This window comes from Schistocerca cancellata, chromosome 2 (genome assembly GCF_023864275.1).
Source record: "Schistocerca cancellata isolate TAMUIC-IGC-003103 chromosome 2, iqSchCanc2.1, whole genome shotgun sequence".
NCBI classification, from domain to species: Eukaryota; Metazoa; Arthropoda; class Insecta; order Orthoptera; family Acrididae; genus Schistocerca; species Schistocerca cancellata.
This window is the reverse complement of record NC_064627.1, coordinates 11,021,033-11,048,653: the sequence shown is the minus strand read 5'-3', so window position 1 is coordinate 11,048,653 and position 27,621 is coordinate 11,021,033. Positions and strand designations below refer to the sequence as shown.

The following is a 27,621-nucleotide window of genomic DNA, read 5'->3' as shown; positions in this document are numbered from 1 at the left end:
GGGGCATCATGTGACATATCAAATAACATCAGCATTTTCTGACATGTTCATTCCTGCAGTCAGTTTTGAAGTAGCAGGTATAGTTCAAAAGTTACAACACATTTTGGTAGAAATTACAGATTGGACTGTTCTTCATAAAGGACAGTCATTTAATATGTTCAACACTGTGTCCCTCTCGGTCAATGCACATTTGAAGGCACTGAATCCAACTGTCTTGCATTCACAAAGGTTTTCCACAGAAATGCCAGCAAATGCTTCTTCAATGCATTTCTCGAGATGGTGTCTGTTTCTTATTGTCTCCACATATATGGGTTGCTTTAAATCACCCAACAGGTAAAAGTGGAGCAAGATCAGGTGATCTGGGTGGCCACTCCATGGATCCACATCAGCCAAACCAATGTCCACAAAACTGACCATCTAACCACTGAGTAACAACTGCACTGTTATGAGGTGGAATCCCATCCTGTTGAAACTAAGAGGGAAAGCTGCCATCTTCATTAAGAACTAACAGAAACACCGCTTCTTGCAGCATTTCCAGATAGCGTTGAGCATTTAAGTTCTGGTCCATGAAAATGAGTCAACTTCCACACCACACCATAATCTTTATGTCACCAACTACCTCAGACAGTTTATCCAATGTGAATTCTGGTCACTCCAGTATCTGGGGTTGTGATGGTTGATTTCACCACTGACAAAAAAGTTTGTTTCATCACTGAACAAGATACCTTGTGCAAAAGAGCGATCTTGTTGAACTTGCTCTGGGGCCCACATATGCAAAACTGCTTATGTCTATCTGTGTCATCCCCTGCTAGGTGCCGGAGTAGCCGAATCTCAAACGGATGCTATCAGTAAGCATGAAGGATTCGTAGGATAGATGCCTGGCTAATTCCACATTCTGTTGACAAACATTATGTGCTGCAGTGTGGGCTCTTCACAATGAATGCCAAAACCACTGTCCGGGTTGTATCATCAGTAGCATTTTTGGACGGCCACTCTTTCCCTTAGCCACAGTCCTACTTTCTCCGAATTCGGAAATTAAGCATCTGTCAGTGTCGTGTGCAATTGGAGGTCTGTCTGTGAGCTGGTTGTTAAAATCTCCCACTACAACAGGGCTTCACAACATACGTGCTCGCGGAGCAAGCTGTGAGCAGCAAGGCGCGAGCACGGAGCAGCGCGAGTACGCTACCCCCACTACCGGACCAGAGCGGAGAGTGGGGAAAGCCATGTGGGGCACACAACAGCTGCCGCCAGTCAATGTAAATCCGCGGCCACCTGCAGGGATATCACTCACGAATTATTACCGCAACAAATGAAACAAATAAAGGAGAATGTACACGTGCCACATAATTTTATTAGCTTAGTGTATGCCTCTACATTCGCATTAATTTGTGAACTGCTACACAATGAAAGGTGTCACTGAAGTGTGGGATTCTCTGTTATCTTCTACTTTTTGCCCTTTACAATTGCGTCTATGTTCAGAGTAATTGTTCTTGTGCATTTTAGGCGCAGCGTGCAGTTTAAATTTCGATCAGACAATGCGTTTTTCAGGTGCGTCTTGTTACATTTCATTGCAGAGAACAGTTGTTCACAAACATACGTGGAACCGAACATTGATATTATTGTAGCCGCAAGTTTGTGCAAATGAGGAAATCTATCCTGAGGGAAGTGTCTGTAGAATTCCAAAATGTTTTTCTTGTTCTGAAATTTGTCTCTGTATTCTCTGTCACACTGCAGGTCAATAATTTCTTGCTGCAGCTCAGGACGAATCTCTTAAATATTCGCTGAATATGGACAGAACAGATCAAAATCACTGTGAGGGCTGTCATATCTTGAAAGTGCTGATCAACTAAACTATATGAATAATGTTCACAGTCTTTGTGAACATCTTGCATGGATGATAATTTAGGAAAATGGGCTAGGTTTCCTGTTTCCAGCTGACTCACCCAAAGTGTCAATTTCATTTTAAAAGCTCCTATTCGATCTATGAAATGAGTAATTAGCAGATCTTTGCCTTGTAGTAAAATGTTCAAAGCATTCAGATGGCTAGTTAAATCTGCTAAGAACGCAAGGTCACATTCGAACGTGCGCGCACATTTCCCCTCCCTCCCTACTCCGTGACCTTGCACCTGCTCGCAAGCACGTGCCTGAGCAGATGCGAGTACTCGCGCTCAAAACCGGCCAGTTGTTAAGCCCTGCACTACAACATGGACACTCCATTCTACAGACATTAAAACAACCTCAGTTTTCTCTTCTTTGGTCAAAGCCATCTTCAGTTACCTGACCCATAACTGCTATTTCAGACATGTTTACAGGAATGCCCTTGTCAGGAAATGCTGATGTCATACGATGTATCACACGACTCCCTTCCAATTTAAGAAAACTGGCTTAGATTCAAGATGAAACAATGGAAACTCTATGTAGGAATATCAACAATGTAGGAAAAGACAGATTGCTGTTTATTGTAAAGAAGACACATCAAGTTATAGACAGGCACAATTAAAAGACACTCACATATAATTTTTGGCCACAGCCTTTGTTACCTCATGCACACACGACTATCAACTCCAGAATCTGGGGCCAGAATGCAACATCAGGTGGGATGCAAGCAGGAATCTGCACGGTGTGGGGAAATGAAAGGGATAGTAATTTACGGGTGAGGAGAGAGACGAACACTGTCTGGCGGAGTTCCAAGGACTCGATTGCTACCAGGTGCAGCATTGGAAGGTTGTGGGGCGGGCAAGGAATTGGTGGAAAAAAGGAACAAAAAAGGAGAGAAGTGAGGAAAGATGGGCAGATGCGTTGGCAGTGGGCTGCAAATAAACGGGACGGTAAATGAGAATGGGGAGGAGACAATAGGACAGACGGGGTGGAAACTGTCGGGTGGAGGGTGTTCGGACAGTACGTTACCGTAGGTCGAGGCCGGGATATTTACAGGAGTGGAGAATGTGTCGTGAGGGTAGCTCTCACCTCCACAGTTAAGTACAGCTGCTGGTGGAGGGAAGGATCCAGATGGCTCGGGTAGTAAAGCAGAATACATCAACCCAGCACTTCCTAGTCCAGTCCTGTCACACGTTTATTTACCCCATAAGAGGCCACCAGTCATTTACCAGCTCTGCTGCAAACGTTGCACAGCTTTTTATATTGGTACGAATACCAACTAATTGTCCAACGGGGTTAACGGCCACCAAAGTAGACCACGCTGTGGCACAACACACAGCTGAACACAACAATGGCTGCTGCACTACTTGAGCCGTCTGGGTCCTTCCCTCCACCAACAGCTTTTCTGGAGTATGCAGATGGGAGTTATCCTAACAACACATTCTCCACTGCCGTAACTAACTCTGCCTCGACCTACAGTAACATACTGTTCCCGTGCCCTCCATCCAACGGTTTCCACTCCCTCTGTCCTATCGTCTCCTCCCCACTCTCATCTTCCACCCTGTTTATTTGTTGCCCCCTGCCAAGGTATCTGCTCATCTTTCCCTGCTCCTCCCATTTTTTGTTCCTGTTTCCTCCTGGTGCTACACCTGCTGGCATTCCAGTCCCTGCACACTCCACCAAACAGCTTTCGCCTCTCTCCCCACCCATACAGTACTATCCCTTCCCCTTCCCCACCCTCTACAGATTGCTGCTTACATCCCATATGGTGTTGCATTGCAGCCCAAAATGCTCAAGTTGGTGGTCATGTGTGCTTGAGGTGTGTGTGTGTGTGTGTGTGTGTGTGTGTGTGTGTGTGTGTGTGTGTGTTTTAGTTTTACTGGTGAAGGTGGTGGCTGACAGCTATATGTGAGTGTCTTAATTGTGCCTGTCTGCAGCTGGACATGTCATCTATACAGTACGTACCAATTTGTCTTTTCCTACATTGTTTAGCTTCAAGATGGCCAATTTTAAGATGGCACCCATGTTCAGTACATACCGTAAAATATAGATCAACTCACCTGTATCCAACTGGAATATTAGAGTTTCCCCATTCCTGTAAGGTTCTCGACATAATAGGGTGTACAGCGACTTCTGACTCGTCCTGTAGATTAGGTTAGTACTGCCTGCAGAAAGGTGCACAAATATTCAGTTGAATCCCGAAAAAATTTTAGAGTGGTGCAATGATTGGTACCGTGCTTTAAATGTTCAGAAATGTAAAACTGCATGCTTCACAATACAAATAAAAATTGAAGTGTCCCACAACTACAGTATCAGTGATGCACAATTCAAATTCGTCAGCTCGTACAAATACCTGATGCGACACGGTAGGGATATGAAATGGAATGATCGCATTAGCTCAGTTGTCAGTAAAGCAGGTTGCACACTTTGGTTTACCAGTAGAATACTAGGGAAAGATCTTTCATCGGAAAAATTCCCTTCAGATGCTCACATCTTCAGATCGAGTCCTCTCTGCACCTGTACACCTGTATGACTTCCTATCCCTACTTAAATCATTAAGTCAATTTCATAATTGTCTCTTCACAATCCCTCTCCATCGTCCCTCCCACACCTCACTTGGCCCCTACAAGATTATCTAAGATATATTGGTCAAACCACTCAGGACATCTAACTGTGGCTTTTTACTTTACTCTCACTGAGAAGTTCCCTGCCTTTTTAGACCAACATTTTCAACCTACTGTTCATAGCCTATCCCTTGACTCAAAGGTGCTAATCACTCTTACCACTGGCTCTCAACAATTCCTGGCACTTCACCACCTGTCTCCCTGTTTATCAATGCTGGTGCCACTTCCCTCTATATCAGTATCCCCAATCCTCACAATGTTGCTGATGTCGAACGCTACCATCTCTGACAACTGGCCGTATCGAAATGTACCTCTTCCACCCTGGTAAACGGGACTAACTGTATACTCACTCATAACTATTTCTATATTAAAGATACTGTCTACAAATAAATCTACAACACTGCCATTGTCATTCAAATATGACTGCCCTATGCCAACATGTTCACAGGTCATATACACCGATGAGCCAAAACATTATGACTACCAGCTAAACAGCTTGTTTGTCCACCTTTAGGACGAAATACATCACTGATTCTGCATATCCAGAATCGGTAAGGTTTGTGGAGGTATGTGGCATTTCAACTCTACTCACAAGTTACATAATTTGCATAAATAACAAGCCGCTGATCTGCATATGCGGTGATAGTGCCCGATAGTGACCCAGATGGGTTCCGAAGGATTTTCGTCATGTGAATTTGATCGCCAATACACCGATGAGAGTGCACTATAATGCTCCTCAAACCACTGTCGCACAGACAATTATATTGCTGAAAGATGACACTGCTGTCGGGGAAGACACCGAGCATGAAGCAATGTAGGTGGTTCACAGTTATCAATTACTACCAAATGTCCCAGGCAAGTGCAGGAGAATATCTCTCATAGCATAATACTGCTACCAAAAACCTGCGTCCATGGCACATCGCACCTTTCCTGCTGCCATTCACCTTGATGAAGGCATTCGTGAAGATGACCATCGACTTCATGTAACAAAAGTGTTATTTTTATTTTTTATTTACACGTCAAGTTCCATAGGACCAAATTGAGGACCAAACCTCCAAGGTGATGGAACGTGTCAGTACATAATATTTCAATGTAAAAGTAATACCAGATAAAAATAAGTCAAGCCATCAGTTTAAGTACATGCACTCAACAATACAACAAGAATCAGCTTAATTTTTCAAGGAACTCCTCGACAACATAGAAGGAGCGACCCATGAGGAAACTCTTCAGTTTTGATTTGAAAGCGTATAGATTACTGCTAAGATTTTTGAATTCGAGTGGTAGCTTATCGAAATGGATGCAGCAGTATAATGCACATCTTTCTGCACGTGAGTTAAAGAAGTCCGATCCAAACACAGGTTTGATTTCTGCTGAGTAGTATATGAGTGAAAACTGCTTATTCTTGGGAATAAGCTGATATTGTTAACAAGAAATGACAGTAAAGAATATATGTATTGAGAGGCCTATGTGAAAATACCCAGATTATGAACAGGAGTCAACAAGAGGTTCACGAACTTACACAACTTATTGCCCGAACCACCCATTTCTGAGCCAAAAATATCCTTTTATAATGGTAAGAGTTACCCAAAAATATATAGCCATATGACATAAGCGAATGAAAATAATAAAAGTAGACTAATTTTCATGCGGAACACTCACTTACATCAGATACCATTCGAATAGTAAAAATGGCAGCACTAAGTCTCTGAACAAGATCCTGAACATGGGCTTTCCACAAAAGTTCACTATCTATCTGAACACCTAGAAATCGGAACTGTTCAGTTTCATATGCCCATTCTATGAAATTAAAATGGCAGGTTTTGTTGAATTGTCTGTTAGAAACTGTAAAAACTGAGTCTTACTGTGATTTAGCATTAGTTTATTTTCTACAAGCCATGAACTTTGGTCATGTACTACACTATTTGAAACTTAGCCAATGTTGCACACAACATCCTTTACTACCAAGTTAGTCATCAGCAAACAGAAATATTTTAGAGTTACCCGTAATACTACAGGGCAAATCATTTATATAAATAAGGAACAGGAGTGGTACCAACACTGATCCCTGGAGCATCCCCCATTTGACTGTACCTCACTCACACCCCACATCACAGCCATTCTGAGCACTGTGAATACAGTGCTGTCTGTTGCTAAAGTAAGAGGTGAAAGAATTGTGAGCTACTCCCCGTATTCCGTAATGGTCCAACTTCTGGAGCAATATTTTGTGATGAACACAATCAGATGGCTTATTTAAATCAAAAAATATTCCTTGCATTCGAAACCTTTTGTTTAACCAACCCAGTACCTCACAGAGAAAAGAGAATATAGTATTTTCAGTTGTTAAACGACTTCTAAAGAAGAACTGTACATTTGATAGGAAATCATGTGATATAAAATGATCAATTATCCATACATACACAGTCTTTTCAATGACTTTTGCAAATGCTGATGACATAGATATAGGTCTAAAATTGTCTAAAATTATCTACATTATCCCTTTATCCCTTTTTATAAAGCGGCTTTATTACTGAGTACTTTAATCGTTCAGGAAACCGACCATTCCTAAAGGAAAAATTACAAATATGGCTAAATACAGGGCTAACATGTGCAGCACAGTACTTTAATAATCTGCTAGACACTCCATCATAACCATGAGAGTCCTTAGTCTTCAGTGATTTAATTATTGACTCAATCTCCCCCTTGTCTGTATCACAGACGAGTCTTTCAGACATCAGTCTCGGAAAGGCATTTGCCAAGAATGTTATACGATTCCCTGTAGAAACTAAATTTTTATTTCATTCACCAGCAATATTCAGAAAATGAGGGTTAAATACTGTACACATATCTGATTTATCAGTAACAGAAATACACTCCTGGAAATGGAAAAAAGAACTCATTGACACCGGTGTGTCAGACCCACCATACTTGCTCCGGACACTGCGAGAGGGCTGTACAAGCAATGATCACACGCACGGCACAGCGGACACACCAGGAACCGCGGTGTTGGCCGTCGAATGGCGCTAGCTGCGCAGCATTTGTGCACCGCCGCCGTCAGTGTCAGCCAGTTTGCCGTGGCATACGGAGCTCCATCGCAGTCTTTAACACTGGTAGCATGCCGCGACAGCGTGGACGTGAACCGTATGTGCAGTTGACGGACTTTGAGCGAGGGCGTATAGTGGGCATGCGGGAGGCCGGGTGGACGTACCGCCGAATTGCTCAACACGTGGGGCGTAAGGTCTCCACAGTACATCGATGTTGTCGCCAGTGGTCGGCGGAAGGTGCACGTGCCCGTCGACCTGGGATCGGACCGCAGCGACGCACGGATGCACGCCAAGACCGTAGGATCCTACGCAGTGCCGTAGGGGACCGCACCGCCACTTCCCAGCAAATTCGGGACACTGTTGCTCCTGGGGTATCGGCGAGGACCATTCGCAACCGTCTCAATGAAGCTGGGCTACGGTCCCGCACACCGTTAGGCCGTCTTCCGCTCACGCCCCAACATCGTGCAGCCCGCCTCCAGTGGTGTCGCGACAGGCGTGAATGGAGGGACGAATGGAGACGTGTCGTCTTCAGCGATGAGAGTCGCTTCTGCCTTGGTGCCAATGATGGTCGTATGCGTGTTTGGCGCCGTGCAGGTGAGCGCCGCAATCAGGACTGCATACGACCGAGGCACACAGGGCCAACACCCGGCATCATGGTGTGGGGAGCGATATCCTACACTGGCCGTACACCACTGGTGATCGTTGAGGGGACACTGAATAGTGCACGGTACATCCAAACCGTCATCGAACCCATCGTTCTACCATTCCTAGACCGGCAAGGGAACTTGCTGTTCCAACAGGACAATGCACGTCCGCATGTATCCCGTGCCACCCAACGTGCTCTAGAAGGTGTAAGTCAACTACCCTGGCCAGCAAGATCACCGGATCTGTCCCCCATTGAGCATGTTTGGGACTGGATGAAGCGTCGTCTCACGCGGTCTGCACGTCCAGCACGAACGCTGGTCCAACTGAGGCGCCAGGTGGAAATGGCATGGCAAGCCGTTCCACAGGACTACATCCAGCATCTCTACGATCGTCTCCATGGGAGAATAGCAGCCTGCATTGCTGCGAAAGGTGGATATACACTGTACTAGTGCAGACATTGAGCACGCTCTGTTGCCTGTGTCTATGTGCCTGTGGTTCTGTCAGTGTGATCATGTGATGTATCTGACCCCAGGAATGTGTCAATAAAGTTTCCCCTTCCTGGGACAATGAATTCACGGTGTTCTTATTTCAATTTCCAGGAGTGTATTTTTACTGCGAACTGACTTTATATCGTTGACCTTGTGCTGCTGACCAGACACTTCCTTCACAGCTGACCATATGGTTTTAATTTTATCCTGTGAATTAGCTATTCTATTTGCATACCACATACTCTTTGCCTTCATAATAACATTTTTAAGCACCTAACAATACCGTTTGTAATGGGCTACAGTAGCTTGATTGTGCCTACTTCTAACATTTTGATATAATTCCCACTTTGTTCTACATGATATCCTTATCCCACTCGTCAGCTACCCTGGCTGCCTATTACTGCTAGAACATTCTAATGGAAAGCAACTCTCAAAGAACATGAGAAATGTGTTAAGGAAAGCATTGTATTTGTCATCTGTTATCGGCATTATAAACAACCTGCCACTCTTGTTCTTTGATGAGTTTTAAAAAACTCTCTACTGCCACTGGATTAACTTTCCTACATACTTGGTAATTGTATGTGACATTTGTTCGAGTACAAAAGCCTTTTAGTGTTAAAATTTGTGTACCATGGTCTGAAAGGCCATTCACCCTTTTACTAACAGAATGCCCATCTAGTAAAGAAGAATGAACAAAAATATTGTCTATGGCTGTGAACTGTTCCCCTGCACCCTAGTTGGAAAAAACACAATCTGCAACAGATCATAAGAATTTAGGAGATCTACCAACATCCTTTTTCTTGCACCATCATATACTCAATTAATATTGAAGTCACCACATATAACTAATTTCTAGTACTTCCTATAAAGTGAATCAAGTACCCTCTCTAGCTTGAACAGAAATGCTCTGCAGTCAGTGTTAGGGGACCTATAAACAACAACAATTAGAAGTTTAGTTTCACTAAATTCAACTGCCCCTGCACAACATCCAAATATCTGTTTAGCGCAGTGCCATGATACATTTATGGACTCACTCCACAAGGAACTCCTTGAAAAATGACCGGCTAATCTGTATCCTGGTAAAGAAAGCTTCTGAATTGTCAAATTATTTAAGTGGTGCTCCGATATACCAATAATTTTAGAGTCAACATCTATACCATAAGCAGTTCACTAACTTTATCTCTAATACCTCTTATATTTTGATGAAATATGCTAATTCCTTCTCTATTTGGTAAAATGACATCCTCTGAAGGTGATCTCTTATTTAGAGGGACTTCCTTTAAGTAGGTATGCCTATCACCTGACTTCAATCTAAAAAAACGTGCAGCTCTAACACCAACTACCACAGGAATTTTCCATGAGTGATCCCACCACCACCCACTACACTGTCACCTACAACCTTTGTCAGCCTCCCCTTCCCATACCTATTGAGGTGCAAGCCATGCTTACTGAAATCCGATCTCCTGATAGACCCTAGTGGCACCACTGAAATGTGACCCATGCCCTCTGCTATCAGCGCCCTCCCCAGCCCCATGTTAACATGACTAACAGCCGAATTAAGGTGAGGCCAATGATGATGCTGAAACAGTTGCACGAAATGCACATTAGTGCCACCAGTTTGAGTAGCTATCTTTATCAGGTCACCACCTACGTCATATTCCCCGTCTCTATCAAGACTGTTCCCTGCTCCACCCACTATCATTACCTGATCCTTCTCCATAAAATTCCTACTAACTCCCCTATGCTGTCAGTCACTTGAGCCAACCCTGCACTAGGCTTCACAATGCTGGTGACCTGGTACTCACTCCCCAACACTTCCTGCAACTGCTGGTCCACATCTCTACTGTGCAAACTGCCTAGCAACAGAACCTCCTTCTTACTGTTAGACTTTGCAACTGACCTAGGCTTCCTAATTGCTGAGGACTGCTGCATGTTTCCTACACCTACAGCAACAAGAGGCTCCTCTTCACTCAACTCTGACAATTGGTCAAATCTGTTGTATATACGTAAAGTGCAACTGTTTGAATACCTCCACCTCCTCCTCCTAGCTGCCTTCTTGCCAACTGCAAGTTCCCATTCCCCAGCACACTTCACCCCACTCAACCTATCTAGTTCTAGTTCCACATCTACATCTACATCTATATCTACATCCATACTCTGCAAGACACCTGACGGTGTGTGGTGGAGGGTACCTTGAGTACCTCTATCAGTTCTCCCTTCTATTCCAGTCTCGTATTGTTCATGGAAAGAAAGATTGTCGGTATGCCTCAGTGTGGGCTCTAATCTCTCTGATTTTATCCTCATGGTCTCTTTGTGAGATATACATAGGAGGGAGGAACATACTGCTTGACTCCTCGGTGAAGGAATGTTCTCGAAACTTCATCAAAAGCCTGTACCAAGCTACTGACCATCTCTCTTGCAGAGCCTTCTACTGGAGTTTATCTATCATCTCCATAATGCTTTTGCGATTAGTAAGTGATCCTATAATGAAGCGCGCTGCTCTTGCTTGGATCTTCTCTATCTCTTCAATCAACCCTATCTGGTATGTATCCCACACTGCTGAGCAGTATTCAAGCAGTGGGCGAACAAGTGTACTGTAACCTACTTCCTTTGTTTTCGCACTGTATTTCCTTAGGATTCTTCCAGTGAATCTCAGCCTGGAATCTGCATTACTGACGATTAATTTTATATGGTCAGTCCATTTTAAGAGGAAGTGAGATACACTCCTGGAAATGGAAAAAAGAACACATTGACACCGGTGTGTCAGACCCACCATACTTGCTCCGGACACTGCGAGAGGGCTGTACAAGCAATGATCACACGCACGGCACAGCGGACACACCAGGAACCGCGGTGTTGGCCGTCGAATGGCGCTAGCTGCGCAGCATTTGTGCACCGCCGCCGTCAGTGTCAGCCAGTTTACCGTGGCATACGGAGCTCCATCGCAGTCTTTAACACTGGTAGCATGCCGCGACAGCGTGGACGTGAACCGTATGTGCAGTTGACGGACTTTGAGCGAAGGCGTATAGTGGGCATGCGGGAGGCCGGGTGGACGTACCGCCGAATTGCTCAACACGTGGGGCGTGAGGTCTCCACAGTACATCGATGTTGTCGCCAGTGGTCGGCGGAAGGTGCACGTGCCCGTCGACCTGGGACCGGACCGCAGCGACGCACGGATGCACGCCAAGATCGTAGGATCCTACGCAGTGCCGTAGGGGACCGCACCGCCACTTCCCAGCAAATTAGGGACACTGTTGCTCCTGGGGTATCGGCGAGGACCATTCGCAACCGTCTCCATGAAGCTGGGCTACGGTCCCGCACACCGTTAGGCCGTCTTCCGCTCCCGCCCCAACATCGTGCAGCCCGCCTCCAGTGGTGTCGCGACAGGCGTGAATGGAGGGACGAATGGAGACGTGTTGTCTTCAGCGATGAGAGTCGCTTCTGCCTTGGTGCCAATGATGGTCGTATGCGTGTTTGGCGCCGTGCAGGTGAGCGCCACAATCAGGACTGCATACGACCGAGGCACACAGGGCCAACACTCGGCATCATGGTGTGGGGAGCGATCTCCTACACTGGCGATCGTCGAGGGGACACTGAATAGTGCACGGTACATCCAAACCGTCATCGAACCCATCGTTCTACCATTCCTAGACCGGCAAGGGAACTTTCTGTTCCAACAGGACAATGCACGTCCGCATGTATCCCGTGCCACCCAACGTGCTCTAGAAGGTGTAAGTCAACTACCCTGGCCAGCAAGATCTCCGGATCTGTCCCCCATTGAGCATGTTTGGGACTGGATGGAGCGTCGTCTCACGCGGTCTGCACGTCCAGCACAAACGCTGGTCCAACTGAGGCGCCAGGTGGAAATGGCATGGCAAGCCGTTCCACAGGACTACATCCAGCATCTCTACGATCGTCTCCATGGGAGAATAGCAGCCTGCATTGCTGCGAAAGGTGGATATACACTGTACTAGTGCCGACATTGTGCATGCTCTGTTGCCTGTGTTTATGTGCCTGTGGTTCTGTCAGTGTGATCATGTGATGTATCTGACCCCAGGAATGTGTCAATAAAGGTTCCCCTTCCTGGGACAATGAATTCACGGTGTTCTTATTTCAATTTCCAGGAGTGTATTTCCGGAAGTTCTGAAGATGGGCAAGCATACAAAATTGCAAATAAGGAGGCAAAACGAGCCATGGCTAAAGCTAAAGCTGAATCAGCAAGGGAGGCATACAAACAACTACAGAAAATCAGGATATGAGACAATTGATACGGATAGGCAACTCAAGAGATAAAGCTTCTAAGGATCTAACAGCAATAAAACAAATGAAAGATGAAACGGGAATAATTCTGCATGTTGTTGTTGTTGTGGTCTTCAGTCCTGAGACTGGTTTGATGCAGCTCTCCATGCTACTCTATCCTGTGCAAGCTTCTTCATCTCCCAGTATCTACTGCAACCTACATCCTTCTGAATCTGCTTAGTGTATTCATCTCTTGGTCTCCCTCTACGATTTTTACCCTCCACACTGCCCTCCAATGCTAAATTTGTGATCCCTTGATGCCTCAAAACATGTCCTACCAACCGATCCCTTCTTCTAGTCAAGTTGTGCCACAAACTTCTCTTCTCCCCAATCCTATTCAGTACCTCCTCATTAGTTACATGATCTACCCACTTTATCTTCAGCATTCTTCTGTAGCACCACATTTCGAAAGCTTCTATTCTCTTCTTGTCCAAACTAGTTATCGTCCATGTTTCACTTCCATACGTGGCTACACTCCATACAAATACTTTCAGAAATGACTTCCTGACACTTAAATCTATACTCGATGTTAACAAATTCCTCTTCTTGAGAAACGCTTTCCTTGCCATTGCCAGTCTACATTTTATATCCTCTCTACTTCGACCATCATCGGTTATTTTACTCCCTAAATAGCAAAACTCCTTTACTACTTTAAGTGTCTCATTTCCTAATCTAAATCCCTCAGCATCACCCGACTTAATTTGACTACATTCCATTATCCTCGTTTTGCTTTTGTTGATGTTCATCTTATATCCTCCTTTCAAGACACTGTCCATTCCGTTCAACTGCTCTTCCAAGTCCTTTGCTGTCTCTGACAGAATTACAATGTCATCAGCGAACCTCAAAGTTTTTACTTCTTCTCCATGAATTTTAATACCTACTCCAAATTTTTCTTTTGTTTCCTTTACTGCTTGCTCAATATACAGATTGAATAACATCGGGGAGAGGCTACAACCTTGTCTTACTCCTTTCCCAACCACTGCTTCCCTTTCATGCCCCTCGACTCTTATAACTGCCATCTGGTTTCTGTACAAACTGTAAATAGCCTTTCGCTCCCTGTATTTTACCCCTGTCACCTTCAGAATTTGAAAGAGAGTATTCCAGTTAACATTGTCAAAAGCTTTCTCTAAGTCTACAAATGCTAGAAACGTAGGTTTGCCTATTCTTAATCTTTCTTCTAAGATAAGTCGTAAGGTCAGTATTGCCTCACGTGTTCCAACATTTCTACGGAATCCAAACTGATTTTCCCCGAGGTCAGCTTCTACCAGTTTTTCCATTCGTCTGTAAAGAATTCGCGTTAGTATTTTGCAGCTGTGACTTATTAAACTGATAGTTCGGTAATTTTCACATCTGTCAACACCTGCTTTCTTTGGGATTGGAATTATTATATTCTTCTTGAAGTCTGAGGGTATTTCTCCTGTCTCATACATCGTGCGCACCAGATGGTAGAGTTTTGTCATGACTGACTCTCCCGAGGCCATCAGTAGTTCTAATGGAATGTTGTCTACTCCCGGGGCCTTGTTTCGACTCAGGTCTTTCAGTGCTCTGTCAAACTCTTCACGCAGTATCTTATCTCCCATTTCGTCTTCATCTACATCCTCTTCCATTTCCATAATATTGTCCTCAAGTACATCGCCCTTGTATAAACCCTCTATATACTCCTTCCACCTTTCTGCCTTCCCTTCTTTGCTTAGAACTGGGTTTCCATCTGAGCTCTTGATGTTCATACAAGTGGTTCTCTTTTCTCCAAAGGTCTCTTTAATTTTCCTGTAGGCAGTATCTATCTTACCCCTAGTGAGACAAGCCTCCACATCCTTACATTTGTCCTCTAGCCATCCCTGCTTAGCCATTTTGCACTTCCTGTCGATATCATTTTTGAGACGTTTGTATTCCTTTTTGCCTGCTTCATTTACTGCATTTTTATATTTTCTCCTTTCATCAATTAAATTCAATATTTCTTCTGTTACCCAAGGATTTCTATTACCCCTCATCTTTTTACCTACTTGATCCTCTGCTGCCTTCACTACTTCATCCCTCAGAGCTACCCATTCTTCTTCTACTGTATTTCTTTCCCCCATTCCTGTCAATTGTTCCCTTATGCTCTTCCTGAAACTCTCTACAACCTCTGGTTCTTTCAGTTTATCCAGGTCCCATCTCGTTAAATTCCCACCTTTTTGCAGTTTCTTCAGTTTCAATCTGCAGTTCATAACCAATAGATTGTGGTCAGAATCCACATCTGCCCCAGGAAATGTCTTACAATTTAAAACCTGGTTCCTAAATCTCTGTCTTACCATTATATAATCTATCTGATACCTTTTAGTATCTCCAGGATTCTTCCAGGTATACAACCTTCTTTTATGATTCTTGAACCAAGTGTTGGCTATGATTAAGTTATGCTCTGTGCAAAATTCTACAAGGCGGCTTCCTCTTTCATTCCTTCCCCCCAATCCATATTCACCTACTACGTTTCCTTCTCTCCCTTTTCCTACTGACGAATTCCAGTCACCCATGACTAATAAATTTTCGTCTCCCTTCACTACCTGAATAATTTCTTTTATCTCGTCATACATTTCATCTATTTCTTCATCATCTGCAGAGGTAGTTGGCATATAAACTTGTACTACTGTAGTAGGTGTGGGCTTCGTATCTATCTTGGCCACAATAATGCGTTCACTATGCTGTTTGTAGTAGCTAACCCGCACTCCTATTTTTTTATTCATTCTGCATGACCATGGAAAAATAATCCAAAGGTGGTTGAATTATTTTGAGAAATTGCTGAATGAAGAAAATGTAAGAGTGAGAACTGAGGAAGGATTAACTATGGATATAAGTAGAGATGAAGTCGAACGGGCAGTTTAAAAGATGAAAAATGGGAAGGCAGTTGGCCCAGACCAGATCCCCGTTGAGGTATGGAAGTGTCTCGGTAAATAGGGAATTGAGTTCCTTTGGGATTTAATGAAGAAGATTTGGCGACAGGAGGAGATGCCAGACGAGTGGAGAACCAGTGTACAGATCCCAATATTTAAGGGGAAAGGTGATGTGCAGGACTGCAGTAACTATAGAGGCATTAAACTGATGGCACACACAATGAAAATTTGGGAAAGAGTTATAGAAGCAAGATTACGCAAGGGAACAGTGGTGTGTGAAGAATAGTTTGGGTCCATGCCTGGAAGAGGAATGACTGATGCAATACATGCTTTAAGAAGGATAGTGGAGAGACACAGGGAGCTACAAGCCGATATACATATGGCTCTCATTGATTTGGAGAAAGCATATGACAGAGTCCCAAGGGGCGAAATATGGAGAAGCATGAGAGAGCAGTGCGTGCCAGAGAAGTATGTGAGGTTAGTGAAGGAAATGTGTAGAGGAGCAATGACACAGGTGAGAAGTAGTGTGGGCACGACAAAGGAGTTTCCAGTAAAAGTAGGGTTACGTCAAGGGTCTGCACTTAGTCCCTACCTCTTTGACCTGATTATGGATGTGCTGGTGAAAGATGTGAAGAAGGAAGCGCCGTGGAATATGATGTTTGTGGATGATGTGGTTCTTCATGAACAGAGCATCGACAGACTTTAGGAAAAGCTGGAGGATTGCAGGAAGGCACTAGAAGAAAGAGGGACGAAAATTAGCAGGACAAAGTCAAAATATTTAGCACTGAAGGATGTGCAGATGAGGTCTTGCAAGATCCAGGATGATGAGCTGAAATCGGTCTGCAAATTTAAATACCTGGGGTCTTACATTCAGACGGATGGAGGACTGGAAAGCGAGATACAACACCGACTAAACTGTGGTTGGAACAACTGGAGGAAAATGAGTGGAGTGTTGTGCGACAAGAAGGTGAGCATTGGGTTGAAAGGGAAAGTGTACAAGTCGGTGGTAAGGCCTGCTACGATATACGAGGCAGAGACATGGCCAATCACAGTAGCCCAGGAAAGGAAGATGGAAGTGGCGGAAATGAGGATGCTGAGGTGGATGTGTGGGGTAATAAGGAAAGAACAGGATTAGCAATGAATTTGTTAGAGGAGCTGTGAAAGTGGGACCCATGGGGAAAAAGATACGAGAGAGCAGACTAAGGTGGTATGGACACTTACATAAAAGAGGGGAAGAGTATATCGGAAACAGAGTTGAAGATATAAAGACTGAAGGAGTGACAAAGAGAGGAAGACCGAAGATGAGGTGTAAGGATAAGATATCCGGGGACCTAAGGGAGAAAGGATGGAAGAAGGAAGAGGCAATGGATAGAGTACTATGGAGGAGAAGGATCCAGAAGAGCAACGCTGACCCTACGTGCTGTGGGACAAGGCGACGATAAAGAAGAAGAAGAAGAAGAAGAAGAAGAAGACTCCATTTTAAATCACTCCTAATGCCTACTCCCAGATAATTTATGGAATTAACTGCTTCGAGTTGCTGACCTGCTATATTGTAGCTAAATGATAAATGATCTTTCTTTCTATGTATTCGCAGTACATTACACTTTTCTACATTGAGATTCAGTTGCCATTCCCTGCAACATGCATCAATTCGTTGTAGATCCTCCTGCATTTCAGTATAACTTTCCATTGTTACATCCTCTTGATATACTACAGCACCATCTGCAAAAAGCCTCAGTGAACTTCCAATGTTATCCACAAGGTCATTTATATATTTTGTGAATAGCAATGGTCCTACGACACTCCCCTGCGGTGCACCTGAAATCACTCTTACTTCGGAAGACTTCTCTCCATTGAGAATGACATGCTGCGTTCTGTTATCTAGGAACTCTTCAATCGAATCACACAACTGGTCTCATAGTCCATATGCTCTTACTTTGTTCAATAAACGACTGTGGGGAACTGTATGAAACACCTTGCGGAAGTCAAGAAACACGGCATCTACCTGGGAACCCGCGTCAATGGCCCTCTGACTCTCGTGGGTAAATAGTGCGAGCTGGGTTTCACACAATCGTCTCACATAGCCCTCCTCAGACTATATTTTGCTTCATGTAATTTTTGTTTGTCTGCAAGGCTTTGGCTATGTTTATGTTTGCTGTGAAGTTCCCTTTGCTTCCGTAGCAGTTTTCTAACTTGGTTGTTGTAGCATGGTGGCTCTTTTCCACTCTTACAATCTTGCTTGGCACATACTCATCTAATACATATCGTACGATGGTTTTGAACTTTATCCACTGATTCTCAACACTATCTGTACTTGAGATAAAACTTTTGTGTTGAGCCGTCAAGCACTCTGAACTCTGCTTTTTGTCACTTTTGCTAAACAGAAAAATCTTCCTACCTTTTTTAATATTTCTATTTACAGCTGATATCACTGATGCTGTAGCCGCTTTATGATTGCTGATTCCCTGTTCTGTGTTAACTGTTTCAAACAGTTCGGGTCCGTTTGTCAGCAGAAGGTCTAATATGCTGTTGCCACAAGTCAGAAACAGCTAAAATTAAAAACACCCTAGGCCTTAATTATATAGAATCTGCAGTTGTGTTAGTCCCATTTTAACCATAATGTTCTGTAGATTTTTTGAATTAAATGCTACGTCCATAGGCTGGAAGAAAGAACAGATCACACCTGTCTGAAAGAAGGCTAACAGACATGATCCCCACAACTACCACCCAATCTCATTGAGATCCATCCAAGATAGAATCCCAGACCATATTCTGAGTTGTAAGATGATGTATTTTCAACTGAATATACACCTCCATGTCAACCGGCATTAAATCTGCAAACATCAACCACATGATACCTAACTTCCCCTTTTCTCTCAGGACATCCGTTGGGAAAGTTGTCTACATCTACATCTACATCTACATGGATACTCTGCAAATCACATTTAAGTGCCTGGCAGAGGGTTCATCGAACCACCTTGACATTTCTCTATTATTCCAATCTCGTACAGCATGTGAAAAGAACAAACACCTATATCTTTCCGTTTGAGCTCTGCTTTCCCTTATTTTATCGTGGTGATCGTTTCTCCCTATGTAGGTCACTGTCAACAACATATTTTCGCATTCGGAGGAGAATGTTGGTAATTGGAATTTTGTGAGAAGATTCTGTCACAAAGAAAAATGCCTATCTTTTAATGATGTCCAGCCCAAATCCTGTATCATTTCAGTGACACTCTCTCCCATATTTCGCAATAATACAAAACATGCTGCCCTTCTTTGAACTTTTTCGATGTACTCCGCCAGTCCTATCTGGTACGGATCCCACACCATGCAGCAGTATTCTAAAAGAAGGCGGACAAGCAAAGTGTAGGCAGTTTCCTTAGTAGATCTGTTACATTTTCTAAGTGTCCTGCCAATAAAATGCAGTCTTTGGTTAGTCTCCCCCACAACAATTTCTGTGTGTTCCTTCCAATTTAAGTTGTTCGTAATTGTAATCCTAGGTATTTAGTTGAACTTGTGGCGTTTATATTTGACTGATTTATCGTGTAACTGAAATTTAATAGATTCTTTTTTAGCACTCATGTAGATGACTTCACACTTTTCGTTATTTGGGGTCAGCTGTCAATTTTCACACCATTCAGATATCTTTTCTAAATTATTTTGCAGTCTGTTTTGATCTTCTGATGACTTTATTAGTCGATAAATGACAGCAAATCTGCAAACAACCTAGAACGGCTGCTCAGATTGTCTTCCAAATTGTTTATATAGATATGGAACAGCTAAGGGCCTATAACACTACTATTTTACTTGATGACTTTGTATCAGTTACTACGAACTGTGACCTCTCTGACAGGAAGTCACAAATCCAGTCACATAATTGAGATGATATTCCATAAGCACGCAATTTCACTACAAGCAACTTGTGGGGTACAGTGTCAAAAGTCCTCTGGAAATCCATAAATACAGAACCGACCTGAAATCCCTTGTGAATAGCGTCAACACTTCATGCGAATAAAGAGCTAGTTGTGTTTCACAAGAACAATGTATCCTAAACCCATGTTGAGTGTGTGTCAATAGACCGTTTTCTTTGAGGTAATTCATAATGTTTGAACACAATATATGTTCCAGAATCCTACTGCATATCAACGTTAACGATATGGGCCTGTAATTAAGTGGATTACTCCTACTACCTTCCTTGAATATTCGTGTGACCTGTGCAACTTTCCAGCCTTTGGGTATGGATCATATGTCGAGCGAACAGTTGTATATGATTGTTACGGATGAAGCAAATGCACCAGCATACTCTGAAAGTAACCTAATTGGTATACAGAAGACTTGCTTTTATTAAGTGATTTAAGTTGCTTCACTATTCCGAGGATATTTACTTCTATGTTACTCATGTTGGCAGCTGTTCTTGATTCAAATTCTGGAATAATTACTTTGTCTTCTTTTGTGAAGGCATTTCAGAAGGCTGTGTTTAGTAACTCTGCTTTGGCAGCAGTGTCTTTGATAGTATCTCCATTGCTATCAAGCAGAGAAAGCATTGATTGTTTCTTGCCACTAACATACTCCACATATGACCAGAATCTCTTTGGATTTTCTGCCAGGTTTTGAGACAAAGTTTCATTGTGGAAACTGTTATAAGCATCTCGCATTGAAGTCCGCACTATATTTCGAGCTTCTGTAAAAGATTGCTAATCTTTGGGATTTTGCATATGTTTAAATTTGGCATGTTTGTTTCATTGTCTCTGCAACAGTGTGCTGACCCATTTTGTGTACCAAGGAGGATCAGCTCTGTCATTTGTCAATTTATTCGGTGCTTTCTATTAGTGTTCGGAGCTCTGGTACTTGCCCAATACAGCTATGGCCATTTACAACTGTTATACCGATGGTTCCTGTATCTACGTTCCTCCTGTGTTCAGCCTGCACACTTTGTGACTGAAACCCTTCTTGCATTTTCCCGAGACCCTCTAACCTAAAAAACCACCCAGTCCACACCACACAGCCCCCACTACCCGTGTAGCTGCCTCCTGTGTTAGTGCACACCTGACCTATTCAGGGGAACCCGAAACCCGACCACCCTTTGGTGAAGTCGAGGAATCTGCAGTCTACATGGTTGCAAAACCATCTGAGCCTCTGATGCAGACCCCCCACTCAGCTATGTACCAGAGGTCTGCAATCGGTTCTGTCGAGTATGTGCTGCAAATGGTCAGCTCTGCTTTCATCTCACAAGAAAGACTGACAGCCTTTACCACTTCTGTTAGCTGCTCAAAACCAGAGAGAATCTCTTCTGAAACAAAGTGACACACATCATTGTTACCGATGTGAACAACCATCAGCAGTTGGCTGCACCCTGTAACTGAGTGCTACTATTAATTCAGCCCAAACATCCACAGTACCAGAAAAGTGTATACTGCTATAGTTCTTTAAAGATGGCAGATTGCACACCACAACTCTCAACTTTTAGACCTGCTTGACATTGTGCCACTAGAACAGAAATGTGGCAACACCTAAGAAATAACCACTAACGTTTATTAAGAGTTGTTATTGTTGTTCCTCCCCCATGAACCATGGACCTTGCCGTTGGTGGGGAGGCTTGCGTGCCTCAGCGATACAGATAGCCGTACCGTAGGTACAACCACAACGGAGGGGTATCTGTTGAGAGGCCAGACAAACGTGTGGTTCCTGAAGAGGGGCAGCAGCCTTTTCAGTAGTTGCAGGGGCAACAGTCTGGATGATTGACTGATCTGGCCTTGTAACAATAACCAAAACGGCCTTGTTGTGCTGGTACTGCGAACGGCTGAAAGCGAGGGGAAACTACGGCCGTAATTTTTCCCGAGGGCATGCAGCTTTACTGTATGATTAAATGATGATGGCGTCTTCTTGGGTAAAATATTCCGGAGGTAAAATAGTCCCCCATTCGGATCTCCGGGCGGGGACTACTCAAGAGGATGTCATTATCAGGAGAAAGAAAACTGGCGTTCTACGGATCGGAGCGTGGAATGTCAGATCCCTTAATCGGGCAGGTAGGTTAGAAAATTTAAAAAGGGAAATGGATAGGTTAAAGTTAGATATAGTGGGAATTAGTGAAGTTCGGTGGCAGGAGGAACAAGACTTCTGGTCAGGTGACTACAGGGTTATAAACACAAAGTCAAATAGGGGTAATGCAGGAGTAGGTTTAATAATGAATAGGAAAATAGGAATGCGGGTAAACTACTACAAACAGCACAGTGAACGCATTATTGTGGCCAAGATAGATACGAAGCCCACACCTACTACAGTAGTACAAGTTTATATGCCAACTAGCTCTGCAGATGACGAAGAAATTGAAGAAATGTATGATGAAATAAAAGAAATTATTGAGATAGTGAAGGGAGACGAAAATTTAATAGTCATGGGTGACTGGAATTCGAGTGTAGGAAAAGGGAGAGAAGGAAACGTAGTAGGTGAATATGGATTGGGGCTAAGAAATGAAAGAGGAAGCCGCCTGGTAGAATTTTGCACAGAGCACAACTTAATCATAGCTAACACTTGGTTTAAGAATCATGATAGAAGGTTGTATACATGGAAGAACCCTGGAGATACTAAAAGGTATCAGATAGATTATATAATGGTAAGACAGAGATTTAGGAACCAGGTTTTAAATTGTAAGACATTTCCAGGGGCAGATGTGGACTCTGACCACAATCTATTGGTTATGACCTGTAGATTAAAACTGAAGAAACTGCAAAAAGGTGGGAATTTAAGGAGATGGGACCTGGATAAACTGAAAGAACCAGAGGTTGTACAGAGTTTCAGGGAGAGCATAAGGGAACAATTGACAGGAATGGGGGAAAGAAATACAGTAGAAGAAGAATAATGGGTAGCTTTGAGGGATGAAGTAGTGAAGGCAGCAGAGGATCAAGTAGGTAAAAAGACGAGGGCTAGTAGAAATCCTTGGGTAACAGAAGAAATATTGAATTTAATTGATAAAAGGAGAAAATATAAAAATGCAGTAAATGAAGCAGGCAAAAAGGAATACAAACGTCTCAAAAATGAGATCGACAGGAAGTGCAAAATGGCTAAGCAGGGATGGCTAGAGGACAAATGTAAGGATGTAGAGGCTTATCTCACTAGGGGTAAAATAGATACTGCCTACAGGAAAATTAAAGAGACCTTTGGAGATAAGAGAACCACTTGTATGAACATCAAGAGCTCAGATGGAAACCCAGTTCTAAGCAAAGAAGGGAAAGCAGAAAGGTGGAAGGAGTATATAGAGGGTCTATACAAGGGCAATGTACTTGAGGACAATATTTTGGAAATGGAAGAGGATGTAGATGAAGATGAAATGGGAGATACGATACTGCGTGAAGAGTTTGACAGAGCACTGAAAGACCTGAGTCGAAACAAGGCCCCCGGAGTAGACAACATTCCAGTAGAACTACTGACGGCCTTGGGAGAGCCAGTCCTGACAAAACTCTACCATCTGGTGAGCAAGATGTATGAAACAGGCGAAGTACCCTCAGACTTCAAGAAGAATATAATCATTCCAATCCCAAAGAAAGCAGGTGTTGACAGATGTGAAAATTACCGAACAATCAGTTTAATAAGCCACAGCTGCAAAATACTAACACGAATTCTTTACAGACGAATGGAAAAACTAGTAGAAGCCGACCTCGGGGAAGATCAGTTTGGATTCCGTAGAAATACTGGAACACGTGAGGCAATACTGACCTTACGACTTATCTTAGAAGAAAGATTAAGGAAAGGCAAACCTACGTTTCTAGCATTTGTAGACTTAGAGAAAGCTTTTGACAATGTTGACTGGAATACTCTCTTTCAAATTCTAAAGGTGGCAGGGGTAAAATACAGGGAGCGAAAGGCTATTTACAATTTGTACAGAAACCAGATGGCTGTTATAAGAGTCGAGGGGCATGAGAGGGAAGCAGCGGTTGGGAAGGGAGTGAGACAGGGTTGTAGCCTCTCCCCAATGTTATTCAATCTGTATATTGAGCAAGCAGTAAAGGAAACAAAAGAAAAATTTGGAGTAGGTATTAAAATCCATGGAGAAGAAATAAAAACTTTGAGGTTCGCCGATGACATTGTAATTCTGTCAGAGACAGCAAAGGACTTGGAAGAGCAGTTGAACGGAATGGATGGTGTCTTGAAGGGAGGATATAAGATGAACATCAACAAAAGCAAAACGAGGATAATGGAATGTAGTCGAATCAAGTCGGGTGATCCTGGGGGTATTAGATTAGGAAATGAGACACTTAAAGTAGTAAAGGAGTTTTGCTATTTGGGGAGCAAAATAACTGATGATGGTCGAAGTAGAGAGGATATAAAATGTAGACTGGCAATGGCAAGGAAAGCGTTTCTGAAGAAGAGAAATTTGTTAACATCGAGTATAGATTTAAGTGTCAGGAAGTCATTTCTGAAAGTATTTGTATGGAGTGTAGCCATGTATGGAAGTGAAACATGGACGGTAAATAGTTTGGACAAGAAGAGAATAGAAGCTTTTGAAATGTGGTGCTACAGAAGAATGCTGAAGATTAGATGGGTAGATCACATAACTAATGAGGAAGTATTGAATAGGATTGGGGAGAAGAGAAGTTTGTGGCACAACTTGACCAGAAGAAGGGATCGGTTGGTAGGACATGTTCTGAGGCATCAAGGGATCACCAATTTAGTATTGGAAGGCAGCGTGGAGGGTAAAAATCGTAGAGGGAGACCAAGAGATGAATACACTAAGCAGATTCAGAAGGATGTAGGTTGCAGTAGGTACTGGGAGATGAAGAAGCTTGCACAGGATAGAGTAGCATGGAGAGCTGCATCAAACCAGTCTCAGGACTGAAGACCACAAACAACAACAACATGTATTCTGCCAATAAAACCAAGTCTTTGGTTTGCATGCCTGTACAGCAACTTGACGTGGTAAGCACTGAAAAAGTCATAGGAAGTTGTTGTTGTTGTGGTCTTCAGTCCTGAGACTGGTTTGATGCAGCTCTCCATGCTACTCTATCCTGTGCAAGCCTCTTCATCTCCCAGAACCTACTGCAACCTACATCCTTCTGAATCTTCTTGGTGTATTCATCTCTTGGTCTTCCTCTACAATTTTTACCCTCCACACTGCCCTCCAATACTAAATTGGTGATCCCTTGATGCCTCAGAACATGTCCTACCAACCGATCCCTTCTCCTAGTCACGTTGTGGCAAAAAACTCCTCTTCTCCCCAATCATATTCAATACCTCCTCATTAGTTATGTGATCTACCCATCTAATCTTCAGCATTCTTCTGTAGCACCACATTTCAAAAGCTTCTATTCTCTTCTTGTCTAAACTATTTATCATCTATGTTTCACTTCCATTTATTTATTAAGAGTATATTACAAAATTGCACTCAACTTCAGTACAGTTTGATGCACAGTACTTCACACTCTGAATCTAATACAATGAAATCTAAAAAATTTTGCCATCTCTAGGCAGTCTATAATAATGTCACTGTGACTGAAAGAAATATTGCAGACACATGTGATTGACCCTCCATTCCATAAATAGTGACTGCTAAATTGGAATGTAGTCTCAAAGAGCAGTGCTACGCTGGTCAAAGACACCAAACTGAAATGTCTGACTGTCCGATAAGAACTGTCTGAGTGCCCGGGCTGTGTTGTGTTTCGAGCCTGCCATCTCTGCCAGTACAAGGTGGAAGAAACTAAGATACTTGAGTACACAAAGTGAAAGTTGTGTAATGTGATGCACCTCCTGAAGAGAGAGAGAATGGAGGTTTATACAGCAGGTCATCCTACAGATGGGAACCTATGTCAGATTAGGGTGGACTTGAAAGAGGAATGGCCTGACCACATTTTTTAGAGTGATGGGAGGAGGAGGTGAGGGGTGTGCATCACATCAAGCTTGAGTATGATGGGGAAAGGGTAACTACCCTGTAGCAGGCCGGAGTGGCCGAGCGGTTCTAGGCGCTAAAGTCTGGAACCGCGTGGCCGCTAAGGTCGCAGGTTCGAATCCTACCTCGGGCATGGATGTGTTTGATGTCCTTAGGTTAGTTAGGTTTAAGTAGTTCTAAGTTCTAGGGGACTGATGACCTCAGCAGTTAAGTCCCGTAGTGCTCAGAGCCATTTGAACTACCCTGTAAATTTGGCAGAGTGTAGAAAACTTAGCAAATGGCAAATGTTTTATTTGAAATTAGTTTTCCTCCAGATTGAAGAAAGAATGATGTAACAGTAATAAGGGAATTATGAGACTTACCTGTTTCTGAGCTCCACTGTACTGGCTGTACCACGTTCTGACATTTGGTCCTAAAAAATAAGGCTGAAGTGCTGGCACATCTCTGAATCCATCAAATTTAAGTTGCAATGCAAGCAATGTTTCACTGAACACAGTTTTCTTATATGAGAAATATAAACACAGTTAGACTCTTATCAGTTCTGAAACCGAGAGTTCCCTTCGGCCAATAGATTATAATTTAATGAATAATTGTAATTAAAAAGAAAAAGAAAGAATGTGGACTTGATGAATCTTCATGTAACATAAATTTGAAAATGTTAAGGAAATACTTCAAGAAAACAAATGCTGAGTATTATCAAGGGTTACAGAAAATGTTCAGTGGTGAGTTTGTAATAGTATCCAAGACTCAGAAATGTATGCTTGAGTGATATAAGGATCATTAGTGTGATATCCTCCATTTGAAGTTGGGGAGTACGTGGTGCCCCATAACATTTCAATGGGAAAGACCATGGTACAACATTAGGCTTTTTAAAGTATGGAGGATAGCTGCGTGAATGAAATACTAAAAGCAGTTTAGATGGAGTTTGTAAAAATAGTACACTGATGAGAGGGGTGTCTTTGTGCAGTGTGCAGAATCCAGTGAGATAAGGCGGTGTGTGTGTGTGTGTGTGTGTGTGTGTGTGTGTGTGTGTGTGTGTGCAGCCTGAGCAGTGAGCAGGAGCGTACACTTGCTGATGGAGTGCACCATTCCATGCTGCCACCAGTTGATGGTGCATTGGAAGGGCTGCCATAGAATATGGAGGCAGAGCACCCCAAGACTGTCAGTGATAGTAAAGACACAAAAGAGACTGGTTGATTTTGGGTGAAGCTCCAGATCAAAAGTCACTGATTATATGGTTACAAATTGTAATTGCATAAGTTTATGGAAGAAAATACAGTGTTTAAAGCAAAGTCACTGTCGAAAATAATTTACATAGGTAAAGACAGCAGAAACCCTGCTCTCTTTCAGGGAGGCATTCGCACTTTGGAAAAGAAGTTACTGAGCATGGCAAGAAGTCAAGTTGAAACTGACTAGCAGGTCTAGCTGATGACTACGAAGGTGGTTCGAAAAGTTCTTGGAACAGAATAGAAATAAAGTACTTACATCACTGAAACTTTTTTCCTTATTTTTCAATGTAGATTAATGCACTTGGTCCGACGATGTTCCAGTGCCTTGATCCCATCTCAAAAATAAGTTTCCTCCAGGCCTGCAAAATAGTTGTCAACTCTGGCTATCAATTCTTCATTTGAGCTGAATCTTCGTCCACCAAGAAAAATTTCCAGTTTTTGGAAAAGATGGAAGTATGACAGAGCAATATCAGGTGAGTAAGGCTGGTGTGGCAACAGTTCATACTTTAGTTTGTGTTATTTTGCCACGGCGATGGCACACGTCAAGTCACAGCACACATCTGGCAGATAATTTTCTTCATTTCCAATTATTCAGTTAAAATGTGATATACCCTTTGGATGACATCTGGCAAGCATGAGCAATTTCACACACTTTGAATTGGCGATCCTC

General features: G+C 43.1%; 1 protein-coding gene across 4 annotated transcripts in view; it reads right to left on the bottom strand.

Annotated features, from left to right (window-relative positions):
- The window catches only part of LOC126161303 (diphthine methyltransferase), a 161,482-nt gene that overhangs the window by 26,467 nt on the left and 107,394 nt on the right, over positions 1-27,621 (bottom strand). For 3 of the 4 annotated variants that reach the window (XM_049917055.1, XM_049917054.1, XM_049917056.1), the window contains one exon: positions 3,939-4,043. The exons of the other annotated variant lie outside the window; for it this stretch is intronic. In XM_049917055.1, the coding sequence (XP_049773012.1) occupies positions 3,939-4,043 (105 nt within the window). The remainder of the gene's footprint in view (positions 1-3,938; positions 4,044-27,621) is intronic. 4 annotated transcript variants of the gene reach the window in all.